Below are 12,866 nucleotides of genomic sequence, written 5' to 3'. Positions count from 1 at the left end.
TGAGTAGTTCCTGAACAGTACCAACATACACTCACTACCGCCAGACCTGGAGCGGCTTTAAACAAAACCCCCAGTAATATGTAAATGATATCTGCAGGGACCACTCACACCACGGGTACTATTTTTAAGTCATATGACACGTGCCACTGACCTTTGTCCGCTGTCTGAGCACACCTCTCATGAACCCCGAGCCTCTCCATCCTCTGCCCCTCCTAACTCCCCTTTCCTGCCCTCTGGTCTGAGAAACCCTACGGTTATAGTCTTCAAGACTGAGCTGTGGAAGCTTCCCTGACTGCTGACACAATGGGTGGCTCTGCCCCCTTGTGCTCCCACAGCATTTAGTTCCTTTCTCTGGCACATCTCTTCCTGTGTTGAATTTCAATTTCTCTTCCCATTTCTGCTTCTCCTGTCAGGCTTGAGCATGGAGAGGAATTATATCTCACTTATTTTTGTACTGAGAGCACCTAGCACATCTTTTGGCACACAGGAAGAACTCGGGAAATGCTGGATGAACGAATGCTTTAAATATCAATATTTTACAAATGACTGGTGAAGGCCAGGTAGCCGTCCTTTGTTAACAATTACCAGAAATCACATCCATTTTTCCTAAAATCAAAGAAGAGACAAGATACTTATACAGAATGGTTTTAGAAGTTGCAGCCCACGGAACTTTCTAAACGCTACTGACCTCCTTAGTACTCCATGCTCCCATGACCGAGCAGCATCCCGCAGACTTCGTGCCAGCCCAGCACACCCGTGGGATGCGCCTCACTGTCAGGGCTCACTGCAGATGACTCAGAGGGCCTAGCAGAGCTCTCACAGCTTCCAGCGCTGCCTGGCTCCCAGGCCTGAAGGCCATCTCCAAGCCAGCAACGCGAGCAAGTTAGCAGAAAGTCCCAAGGCTCCACGCTGTGACCAGGGTGCTGGCTTAATGCCACCTCCTCCCAGATCCCCACCTCCTACCTCAGAATCAGTCTGCCAGCTCTGTATACTGCTGAGAGTTGCCTACTCAATGAGTAAGGCTCCCTCAATGTTATGTTAGGAAGCCTCAGGCATTCAGAAAAGGACTTGGTGGGTCTAGTGTGCCTACCGCAGAGAGTCTTAACCTGTGCCACTAAAAAGTTCACGATCAACCAGTTCTGTGCCAGGTGGAAATACGCGGAGGGTCAGCTGGCAGCCCTGTGCATCTGAGTGCTGCCATTTGTGAATCATTCTTATTGCAGTTTGCTAGACCTTTGGCAATACAGCAGTGGGTTCAGACTCACCAAGATCAAAAGGTCGGAAAGGAGAGCTGGAGCTATGGCCCATGCCTTGGGACTCACAAAACCATGAGAGTGGCTAGTTTTGTGACACATGTACTCCACAAAGTAAAGGCAGCCACATTCTGCCGTAGTGTCATGGTCTTTCCTGTCTCTCTAATGGAATGGCTGTATTCTGAAGGAGAGAAGATGAGAAGGAAGAGGACCAGGCCACAGACCACCAGGAATGCAGTGATTGGAAGAAGCCATTTTAGATTTCTCCTATAGGCTCTGGAGAGTCATTCATACATTCATCCATCCATTCATTCCACAAATATTTAATGAGTCAGGTACCACTGCAGGTGCACAAGATACCATAATGGGCAGAATCATGGCCCTGGTCCCAGGGAGCTTACAGTTTCGTAGGGGAGACAGGCATTAATCAAATAAACACACAAATATAAGGGTACAAATAAGTGCTACGATGGAAGAATTCAGCATGCTACAGAGATTGCATAAACAGGTATCATTGGGCTCAGGCAAGTCAGAAAGGCCCTCTCAGCAAGTTACAAGTGAGCTGAGATCTCAAGGATAAATAAGAGTTAATTAACTAGGTCAGGAGGAGAGGAAAGGGAAACATTCCTGGCAATGAGAACAGCATGTGCCAAGGTCCTGGGATAGGAGAGAGATACTGAAGTGGTTCCAAATTAGAGGCAGGGAGAAAGGCAGCAGCACCAAGGCTAGATGCCCTGGCACAAGGTATCTTCCTGTCTACATCCTCTGGTTTGCACTCTAGCTGTCTAGAAGGCCCTCCTCAGCATGGAACAAGACTAAAGAACAACATCAAAAACTAGGTGTGCCCATGAGACATGACACATCGTTAGCTAAAAAGTCAGACTTGCCAGTATTACCTGACCACTGTCTTAGCAGTCACCACTGTGAGGCAACACTGCTCACTTCTACTGAAGCAACACTGTATCAGGACACTGGTGCCCTACAAAAGGTCTTTAGAGATGCATTTCAATTTCAGTAGAATTAAAGTGTTGACAAATAAATTGATAATTACTATAAATCTGTTTAGATACCTAATATTTCACTGTAGTTTACACACACCGAATTTTAGGGGGTGGGGGAGAAGCCACAGGAAAAGAAAATGGTTAAGGATGTTATCTGTGCAGCACTACTGTGCTTGGCAACTGTTAGCCCATTAGAACACTTGAGACAGTTCTTGGGTTCTGAATTATCTGTCACCTTGCAAAAACTGTCCTGGAACCATCTATTTCCAAAGCACTATGCAATCAATCATGAATTTGGCTTCCCATCCTGCTGAGATTATACTCATTCTACAGATAAAAAACACATAAGCAAGTGGCCCAAGGATACAAAACAATTCAGATATTACTTTTCTTCTTACCCCCATCACCAAACAGTGTAGACACACAAGGCCCTTCCAACTCCAGCACCTATCCTGCTACCCTGTAGATCACTCCTCACCCCCTAGGAGCAGCAAAGGAAGGAGCTGCAGTCTCTCCTCCCTTACCTCCTCTCAACACGCTCCTGGATGCAGAACGGCTTTGAGGCCAACAGTGATAACGACTGCACCATGACTGGGACACTGGCACTCCAGACCAGAATAGAAACTCGGTAGTGCTAGAAGAGGAACAGAGCACCTAGGAAGCCTCAATGGCTTGTAACTTAAAATGTCACTGTCCTCAAGGAGACTGCACTCCCAATACTCTCTCTCCATCTCTCCCAAGACTTCCCTTCACCACCCACAAGCAGTTCAGGCAGTGGTCTCCACTGGGTTCCCAGTACAACACTGCACAGTGCTATCAATCATCTATTTACAGGTCTTTCTCCACCCACAAGTTGGGACCTCCCAGCATCTGAAGCACCTCACATAGGACCTAGCATACAAAAGGCTGATTGAGGGCACAGATTCCCACCAGCAACTAAGGGAGACAGGTAGGTACTCCCTTCACAGACTAGTGGACTCAGAAGATCAATTAGGCCAACTCCTCTATTTTTCGGATGAACAGAGAATATGTAACAGTCACATGGGCCTGGTCCCTAATCCGGATCTTTGGGCTCAGTTTAGTCCCACAAACATTTTATAAGGGCCTGCTCCATTTCAAACGCTGTGGGAGATGCTGGGGATAGTGAGGTGTGCAGGGATGGTCTCTGCTTCAGCATGGGGGAGGGAACAGAGTTGCAGAACACTTGGGCAAGTGCAAGGACAGGCGCTTGATTCCTTAATCAGTGTTCTCTCCACACTGTCCACTGGATGGATACTCCCCAGCTGGGAAACAGGACAACAGCCTCTACTTCCTGCAAATAAACTTACAGTGAAGACCGAGGAGACACCGTGTACGGGAAATCGTCAGGTTCACCCCCAGAGGCATTATGTAAGGGACTGCCATACCCTGACACCGACTCCGAGGATTCAGCGTCGTTTCAGATATCACTCGACAAAGCAGCAAACAAGCTAGGGGTGGGCATACATCCAAGGAAAACCTCAAGGGCTCAGAGGAACTGGAGGAAACAGCTGGGGTGTGTGTGTGCTGGGGGGGTAGGTGTTGGGTCAAGCGAAACGGCCCCGACGCGAGGAACAGAGGACAGGCGGCGGGGGGCGGGAAGGGGGCGTTGGGCCAGCAGCCAGGGTGGGCTGGCCCAAAAGCAAAGGGGTTCCCGCGGGGCCGAGGGCGGAGGTGGGGGTGCTGAAGGCACCGGGAGCGGGAAGCACGGCCCGGAGAGCCGCTCGCACCGCGGGGAGCTACCCCGCTGCCCGCCGCAGCCTCACTCCCGCCGCGCCTCCCCCCGCGGTGCCTCACCTCGGGTTGAAGTCCTGGAAGAGGCCCCTCAGGTTCATGGCGGAGAACTTCGCCGCGGCGGCCTCCTCCTCCCCCCTCCCCCCGCGCCGCGCACCCCGCGCGTTACAACGGGTTCATGGTGCCGGCGCGAGCCGCGTCCCCACCGCCGCCGCCGCCGCCGCCGCCGCCTCCGCCGCCGCCGCCACCGCCGCCACCGCCGCCGCCGCTGGTGCCGCTGCCGCCGCCCGGAGAAACCTGAGCCGCCGCCTCCCGCCCCGCCTTCCAGGCTTCCGTACGGCGGCGGCGCATGCGCCCGAGCCCCGCCCAGCCGGCCGGGGAAGCGCTGAGAGCCGCGTGCGACACCTCCCTCTCAGCTGGTGGCGACCGGAGGAGGCCATGGCCCTGGTTTTCCCTGGGGCCCGCGGGGGACGTGGAGGCTGGGAGAGACGGGGAGCCTGGAGGAGGCGGCGGAGAGCCGAGCGGGGAAGCCCCCTCGGCGCAGGCCTGCGGGAAGGGAGCGCGCCACCCGGGAATCTCGCGGGGAGGTCTTCGCGGACAATTGTCACCACACCCCGCGGTGCCTTCGGGAAATTTCCCCTGAGCGTGGGCGGGAAGGGGGATAGTGGCCACGGTGACTCGTTGCATTTTGGCGTTCTCCTCCCAGGCTTCACCTGTTAGATCTGTCGGTGAGTCCCAAGTCTGCGTCTCCATTTCTGTCCCAAGGCCCAGGCCAGCATATGGATACGTGCTGGTGGTCCTACACTCAGGTAACCCCGCGCCACTGTCATCTTTCCTCCCAACCGCCTTCCCCTCCTGGGTTGCCCTCTCCGTTGGCAGCACACCTATTCATGGGGCCATCCAAACTGGAAATCTGGTAGTCATTTTCCTGTTTTGCTGAGTTCAGAGACTTCTTGGCCCCTGCCTAGACTTTGTGGTCACTTCGCACCTGGCCTCCTCCTCCACTCCAGGCCATCTTACTTATAACTGCCAGGTTCATCTCCCTTGCACAGGTCAACATCTTTGGTCTCAATTTTTCTCCCCTGCAAAATGGAGATGTTAAAACCGACTTCCTAAACTTGGGTAAGAGAGCATACATAACAGGGCTTGGTTCACACCAAGTGCTCAGAGAATGTAGTTGCACTCTCGTGCTCTTTCCAGCTCCTACCTCCTCAAAAGTCTGTTTACTTTGGAATTAGCTGGGCAAGTTCATAGCAGGTGACCTAGTCTACCTTCCTCACTTCCGGCTTATTTAAGACTTTTCCATGAGCACAGCAATACCTTAGACATTAGTCTAGTATCATTATGGGTAATAGTTGCACTTTGTTACAATAACAGAGTTTCATGAATGGCAGTTTTCATATGGGTTAGCCCTGGGGACAGCTTGAGAAGAGCACAATTATGATAGTCATACCTTGCCATGATGTATCGCCTTTCTTCCAAGAGACTGAAAACATTTCACAAGTGGTAATTAGGCTTCCCAAACCCACTGGCGAATAGATATTATTGTAGGAGCTACTTTTCAATATGAGTAACCTGAATCAGGTTTGTCAGCTGCTGAAACACCAGAACCCAGTCCCAGAGTCTTTGGTCAGTTCCCTTGCCCATCCTCCAGGTAGAGTCCAGTGTCTGCCCCCAAGGAGTTTCCCAGTGAACATTTAAATACACAAGAGAAAGCTGAGGCACAGAGAAGCTTGTCTGATGTGCCTTGAGCTACCCAGCTTGTAGAGGTACAGGAGCAAAGAGGCAGCAGGGGGTCCTGCCAAAATTGCAGCCCACACTCTGCGAAGAAGAGGTAGTTGCCAGTGGCCAGACTGGCCAGCACCATCTTCATTATTGGTGACCTCCTCATAAACAGGCATTAAGACTGAGATTGTTTGTCAGTTAAGATACTTGAACAGGAGATACTGTTGCCTTTTCAGAAACTTCACCAGCAGAGACCAGGCAGGCTGCTCAGTCCAGAGTCTTGAGGGCAGGCGCTACTTTGATGAGGCCCCAGGGAGACCCAGAGCAGACCCACTGCTCTGCAGCTCACAGTCCCCCAGACATGACCAGGTTGTGAGGGCTGCCCAGCCCAGGGAACAGAAAACTAATACACAAACCAGTTGCCAATGTATTTTTTTGTTCCGACAAGCCAGATTGCCGAGGGGAGCTTATAAACCTGTCCATGGGAATAGAAGAGAAGGCCTCGTATCACTAATCTTCAGGAAGTGGATGTACCTGGTCTGCCTCAGCCTCACTGGAGGTCCAGCCCTGTACTCTACCAGTGCTCTCATGGAAATAAAAATCAGAATATCCATGGGCACTTGAATAGCTCAGTCAGTTGAGCGACTGCCTTCGGCTCAGGTCATGATCCTGGGATCCTGGGATTGAGCCCGCCTCGGGCCCCCTGCTCACAGGGGAGCCTGCTTCTCCCTCTCCCTCTGTCCCTCACCCCTGCTTCTCTCCCTCTGTCCCTCACCCCTGCTTGTGCTCTCTCTCTCTCTCTCTCTGTTGAATAAATAAATACTGTAAAAAAACATCAGAATATCTAGGTGTCCCTCTTGTCCTCTCTCCAGCAAGTGCAAAAGACACTGCTGCTAATCTCCTGCCAATCTCAGACCCCTCACTCAGTGTCCCGCCCTGAGCAAGGGCCCAAAACTTCACTGGCCTGCATGTACAGACGCATGAGTGACCCAGACATTGAGGAAAGACTCTGGGCCATACACAGGTTGATGCCCTCATCATCTCCCCTAGCCGACTTTGACTTGCCACCAAATTTCAGGGCCCTTTTACTACAGACTACCAACATTCCTTATATAAAGGCATGAAATGGCTCAGGATTGAAAAAGCATGACCCCAAATAAGCCAGAAAGCACACTCATGTGGCTTTGGATTGGGTACATATTACAATGTCCCAGAAGCATCAGTGTATATGTGGACCATGGTTTTGAAGACTACCTTGGATTTGTAACACCCTTCTGTTAAGTTTGTGGCTTGTCCAAATAAACATTCACATTGTCTCCAAAATGATAGGGTAGAGGTCAGACTTTTCAGGAACAGGGCTGTGAAGGAGGGAATCCTGGTATCCTGGTCATGGAGTGCCTGGATTAGGGGATAGAAGTGGCCATGGCCCAACTCTCACACCACTGGGGCTCCTCCCCTGGGCCGCAGCAGGGTGGGGAGAGCATGGAATTAGAAGACTCAGACCAGCTTCATCACTGCTTTCCTGGAAGGAGGGACAGCTGGGATCCAATCCTGGGGAAGGCTGGCAGGCCTACTAAACTTCCTGGGGGACCAGCTTGGCAACATATTCAGCCAGGAGATGCAAGGTGCCGGCTGAAGGCTAACCCTCTCTCAACCTGAAATTCTCCCCTCTAAGTTCCCCAAAGTCCACACCCCGAATTCCACTAATAAGAAATCAATGGGGACTCCACTTGCGGAATGGACCCCTTGCTTCCTGAGAGGGCCCTTTGTTTCTAGCTACTTTACGTTGACCTAAGTAAGTGTGTAGTCTTTCTGTTCCTGAGATCTCCCTGGGAGGTGGTTGGAGTCTGGATAAGGGTACAGTAGAACACATAGCTGGATTTGGGGGCTCAAGGAGCTTGGGGTGGAGGCTGGGAGCAATGGAAGAGACCAAGAAGGTAATATGTATGGTTCTACTCAGATTTATAGCTGCCGCTGGTCTTCTTCAAGAGCCCAGAAGGAGTCCCTCATCACCATAGATGTGTCCCTGAGGACACGTGGGTCAGCATCCTTTCTGGAGCAAGCTTCCCAGCGAAGGAAGCAGGGACTATTTACTTTTGAAAGGTGGAGTGGGCAGACCGTGTCTGGGCCCACAGAGCCTTCGTGGTGTCCCTGTGCTATCCCCCCTGGACCTATCCGGTCACCAGGGGCTCCGGGAAGGCTTCCCAGGTGGGGAAGGAGACTCCTGAGATCCTGTCCTCCAATGAGATGTGCCTGGAAAACCCAGGTCAGGTACATGGGCCAGGCCTTTTGGGAAGACAGGAAGAAACATAGAGGTCACCAACCACTTGCCCACACAAGCCCCTTCTCTCCTCCCCACTGTCCTGTTCTCATTCCTGTGTCTCCACTCCCTGCTTGCCTTTTGCCCTTTGTGCTTGCACGTTGGCTTTCTGTCACCTTTCTCTGGGACCCTCTGCCTTTACTAATAAGATGTCCCCTTCTTGCCCATGTCTTCTTCTGATGTACCCTTCTGGCCAGGGCAGTCTGCAAACTTCACTCCTCTGTCAGCCTCAGGTAATGTCGGGCACTGTGGAAAGCACTGCTAACACTTCATGTTGTATGTGATAAGCTTCCAGAGCAGAACTGCTGAGCTGAATCTGAAAGGCCATGGAAGATTTCCAGTCAGGAGAAGAAGAAAGGGGATTGCAGGCAAAGGGAACAACCCTTTCAAAGGTGCAGAAGTCAGGAAGTGGAGGCAGTTGGACTTTTCAGGAGAAAAATGTCCTCTATGTTCATTCTCTGTGGAGTTTCTGGAACACCGTTCCCTCAGGTAGGCCCTCTAGTTTGGTGTCTGAGTGCTCATCGCAAAATGTTTTACCCAGAATGACCCTGGGACCAGAACAGGACTCAGTCGAGGCTGTGCTAGAGTCTGTGTGTAAATGCAGCATACAGAACCACGCAACATGCAACAACATTTCAGTGGGGTTGTTCCATACATTTCGAATACAGGAAGATTGCTTTGTCTCAGTCTCCAGTCTATCCTGGGATCCTGTGGCCTCCTACGATGTGGCCTCCTCCTCCTCCTGACTACTTGCCCTGCCTACTTGCAACCCTAGGCCAATGGGCAGTGAGGACTTAGCTGAGGAAGCCTGCTCAGGGAGAGCTCACGAAATGAATGCAGGAGTCAGACCATCCCAAGATCCCTTCAAACAAGTAGGCCTCCCTTCTCCATACCTCAAACTGGGCCTCCAACATCTGCCAGAACAATGATCTATTATTCCTCAGTTTGTAGTAGCAGCAGGCATGATCTGTGGACTCCATTCTCCCTTTTCCCTACCACATTCTCCAGGTTATCGACATGCTGAGGGTTTTTGAGTCTTGTTATAGAATAACTTGTACCATGTTTGCCCAAGACCATCTATTTGAGATGGGTCATCCATTGGTAACTGATTGTCAAAGGAAAAAACCTTGCATGGATCAGTTTACTTGGGGATTGTAAAACATAAACTGATTCAGCTACATTAAAATGTGGGAAAGAACATACATCTTACATGCCTAGTAATAACAGCTTCTTCTTACTAACTACCTACTTTGAGCTTGTCATTTTAGAGACAGATGATACCTTCCATAATCTTTGTTAGGGGTTGAATTATAGGTTCCCTAAAATTATGCTGAACTACTAATACCCAGGACCAGGGAAGGTGACCTTATTTGGACATAGGATCTTTGCAGATGTACTCAAGTTCAGATGAGGTCATTTGAGTGGGCCATAATGCATCTGACTGGTGTCCTCATAACAAGAGGGAAAGCTGGACATACGCAGGTACAGAGGGAATACAGCTATGTGAGAAGGAAGAGACTGGGGTGATGTGACCACGAGCCAAGGAAAACTTGGGGATACCAGATGTTGGAAGAGACAAGAATAGAGCCTCCTCCAGAGCCTTCAGAGGGAGCATGACCATGCCAACTCCTTGACTGTGGACTGTGAGCATCCATAAATGTGAGAGAAGAAATCCCTCCACATCCACTTTGTGGCATCTTGGTAGGCAGTCCCAGGAAATGAGTACAATCACACATCAAGGCCCATAGGTTGTACTGTTTTATCTTCCCTATGTTACAGAAGAGGGAACTGAGAGCCAGATATTGGACCAGCCCATGTGTACTTTCCCAACCCCATCAGATCACTATCTATCCTGAAACGGAGATGAGGAGTGGTGCACTCTAAGACAGAGGGTGTAAGGATCAAGTTTCCCCTCGAGGTGAGTTTTGGAACGATGGCCACTGAAGGCTGCTCTGGGGTTCAGGCATGGTCCTTGCTCTCCCATTCACCTGTCCAGTCTAGTCTCTTTCTCTCCTAGCTGGCTAGGTGACCCAAAGTTCTGCTGCAGGCTCACTCCCCTGGATAGGCTGGACGTCAGGCAACAAAGCAGGCCAGCAGCTCAAAACACCCACCCACTAGGTCTGAGGACTCTCACTGCCTGCCCATAGGGAGAGAGGTCTTTGGGCAGACCCTTCACCTAAGTGCTAGGTAAATGTGACTTTGCCTGGATGCTGTCTTGTGGATGTCCCTTGGTGTCACACCCCATACTTGCTCATGTAGAGCCCTAGGCAGCTGCCAGTGACATCTGCCACAGACGAGGGCAGGTGAGAGCCAGGCAGGAAGTGCCCCTTGCCAAGGAGACTGGAGTTTAGAGCAGGCTTCGTCATGGCTGGGGGATGGGAGCTTCTCAGAGAAGCAGGACCATAGCTGAGATGCTTCACACCAGCCTATCAGGGGCAGGCTCAGGGCAACTACAGAACACCAGATCTTCCTGCTAATGGTCAGAGGATCTCCTGTCTGGTATGCCCCACCATGGCCACAACTGCCAGGGACCTGAGTGATGTGTGTCAGCACAGACAATGCTGGAGAGAACCTTGCACTCTGGAAATGCCTCCCTGAGGGACCCCCATGGTGGTGTGTGGGGCATCGTGAGTGCTACATCCCAGAAGTCCATGATGGCCTGGATCAAACACCATCTCACACCCTTCAAGTCCATTCCCTCCAAGGACAGCATGCAGTGTCCCTGCTTCCATCCTGGAGTGCCCCACAGGCTCTGGTCCTGGGACTTGGGCCAACAGCATCCAATTCATGATATCATCCAGGCTCTAGCTCAACTCAGCCCCATCTGTGCTCCCATGACCCTCCCCTGCTCATCCCAGGGCAGTCCAGATGGGATGCGGTAGGGGTGCTTCTCCTTCCACCTCTCCTGGGTTGGCTGAGCCTCTGCACAGCCTACTGCCTGGGAACCCGAAGCCCCCTCCAGCATGGCTGCTTTCTAAGTCCTCATTTCACTCTGAGGGTGTCTGGGTGTGTGGGAGAGCGTCCCAGTGACCTCTGCCATCATCTGCTAGTCTTCCCTCTGCTCCAAAGGCCTCATTGCAGACACCAGGATCCCAGCTGGCCCTGGAGATGACTGACCAGTACACACGCCCTCTCTGGCTCAGCCTCAGGAAGCAAAATCTCAGTCACCCTCACAAGGCCATCAGTTTAATCAAACATTTGGTGTTATATCAGGAATTATTAGAAAATAACTCATAGTCATAACGATTTGTCACACAATCACATGGCAATTATTATTATTTACCAACTTCTAGGAGACTCACCAAGAAGCTATATCAAGTCATGCTGTCTCTTCCTGAACCACAGCAATTACGAAAGAGCATTTCCCCCCATTCACTGTCAAGTGGAGGTAACTGCTTATGAACATCAGCATTGGGGACTGAGAGGTTAGCAGTGGGGAGACAGGAGGACAAAGCCCCCAAGCTCTCCAGACTGAAGCAAGGTTCAGGAGAGACTGAGTAGTGTGGGCAGCAAGGGAGACAGGGGCTGCCAGCTGGGACCAAGGAGGAGGATACCCCTTTCTAGCATGGCCACTTGGATGCCTATCCTGAGCTTCCCTGGACGTTATGGTTCTCAGGAGACTGATGGGTGCAGCTCTTGTCCCTAGAGATTATGGATAGTATCCCACCAATTCCTGCAAACAGCTTCCTCTGGGGCTCCATTTTTGAATATCTCCACCCCTGCCTTGCACTTTAAGGGTGCAGAATCTGGAGTCTCACACCTAAAAAGAATATGTGCATGACTTAACTCCCTGGGTATGAGAACAGGTGGACTGTGCTCTGTGATCTTATGGTGTGGTAATGAAACCCATGGCTCCTGATGCTTTTTTAAATAGAAACAACCTCATGTAGCTTCCTATGCCTCCCAGCTTCATAGTCAATATTCTCCAACTGTCAGGACCCAGTTCCCCAGCCTTGTCACTCATTTTCTCTCACTGGAGTGAAGAGGATGCTTGATCCTATAAGAAGGAAAGTGGGGAGAGGAATACATTGTCCTCATGGGTGGTCTTGTCTTTGCAGCTCAGCCACAGACCCCTGTGTATGTTCCATTTGGGCCCCTGCAATTGTCCTGAGTGGTGGTACAGTCGGACGGACCATAGAGTGGCCAAGACCCCTGGGAGCAAAGGGGCAGGGATGTGTGCTTTTTCTTTCCAACCCAGGATGCCACATTACATGCAATTGTTACATCCCCTTAATGTCCTCCAATCTGTGATAGTTTCTTAGTAATTCCAGTTTCATTGAAACTGTATTATTTCCCTAATGCTGATGTAACAAATCACCATAAACTTAGTGGTACAACACGAATTTATTAGTGGAACAACACAAATGTATTCTGTAACATTTCTCAAAGTCAGAAGTCCTAAAATAGTCTCACTGGGCTAAAATAAGCAGGGTTGTGATACTTTTTGGAATTCTCTAGGGAGATGTGTGTTTCCAGAGGGTGACCATGATCTTTGGCTCATGCACACTTCCTCCATCTTCAAAGCCAGCAATGGGAGGTTGAGTCTTTCTCACATGGCCTCCCTCTTCAACATTTGGACCATTGAATTAACATTGGGTCTACCTGGATTATCTTGAACAATGTCCCTATATTAAGGTCAACTGATTAGTAATTTTAATTCCATCTTCAATTTTAATTCCACTTTGATGTGTAACTTAACACATTCCAGCTCCGGGCATTAGGATGTGGACATCTCTGGGAGGCCGGTGTTCTGCTTATATCAATGGCATTGACACTTCTGAGGACTACTTTTCCAGTTTTGTTAGGATGTACCTC

General features: G+C 50.7%; 1 protein-coding gene across 2 annotated transcripts in view; it reads right to left on the bottom strand.

The window, feature by feature from the left end:
* TMEM185A (transmembrane protein 185A) overlaps positions 1 to 4,174 on the bottom strand; it is a 34,551-nt gene extending 30,377 nt beyond the window's left edge. The window contains exon 1 of one of the 2 annotated variants that reach the window (XM_044235074.1): positions 4,070 to 4,174. In XM_044235074.1, coding sequence (XP_044091009.1) covers positions 4,070 to 4,107 — 38 coding nt within the window. In that variant the 5' untranslated portion in view covers positions 4,108 to 4,174. The remainder of the gene's footprint in view (positions 1 to 4,069) is intronic. The other variant, XM_044235073.1, reaches the window with a different exon arrangement.
* Positions 4,175 to 12,866: the final 8,692 nt, after the last annotated feature.

Source organism: Neovison vison, chromosome X (assembly GCF_020171115.1).
Source record: "Neovison vison isolate M4711 chromosome X, ASM_NN_V1, whole genome shotgun sequence".
Lineage (NCBI taxonomy): Eukaryota > Metazoa > Chordata > Mammalia > Carnivora > Mustelidae > Neogale > Neogale vison.
The sequence above is the reverse complement of the archived record's forward strand: the minus strand, read 5'-3'. Positions and strand labels throughout refer to the sequence as shown.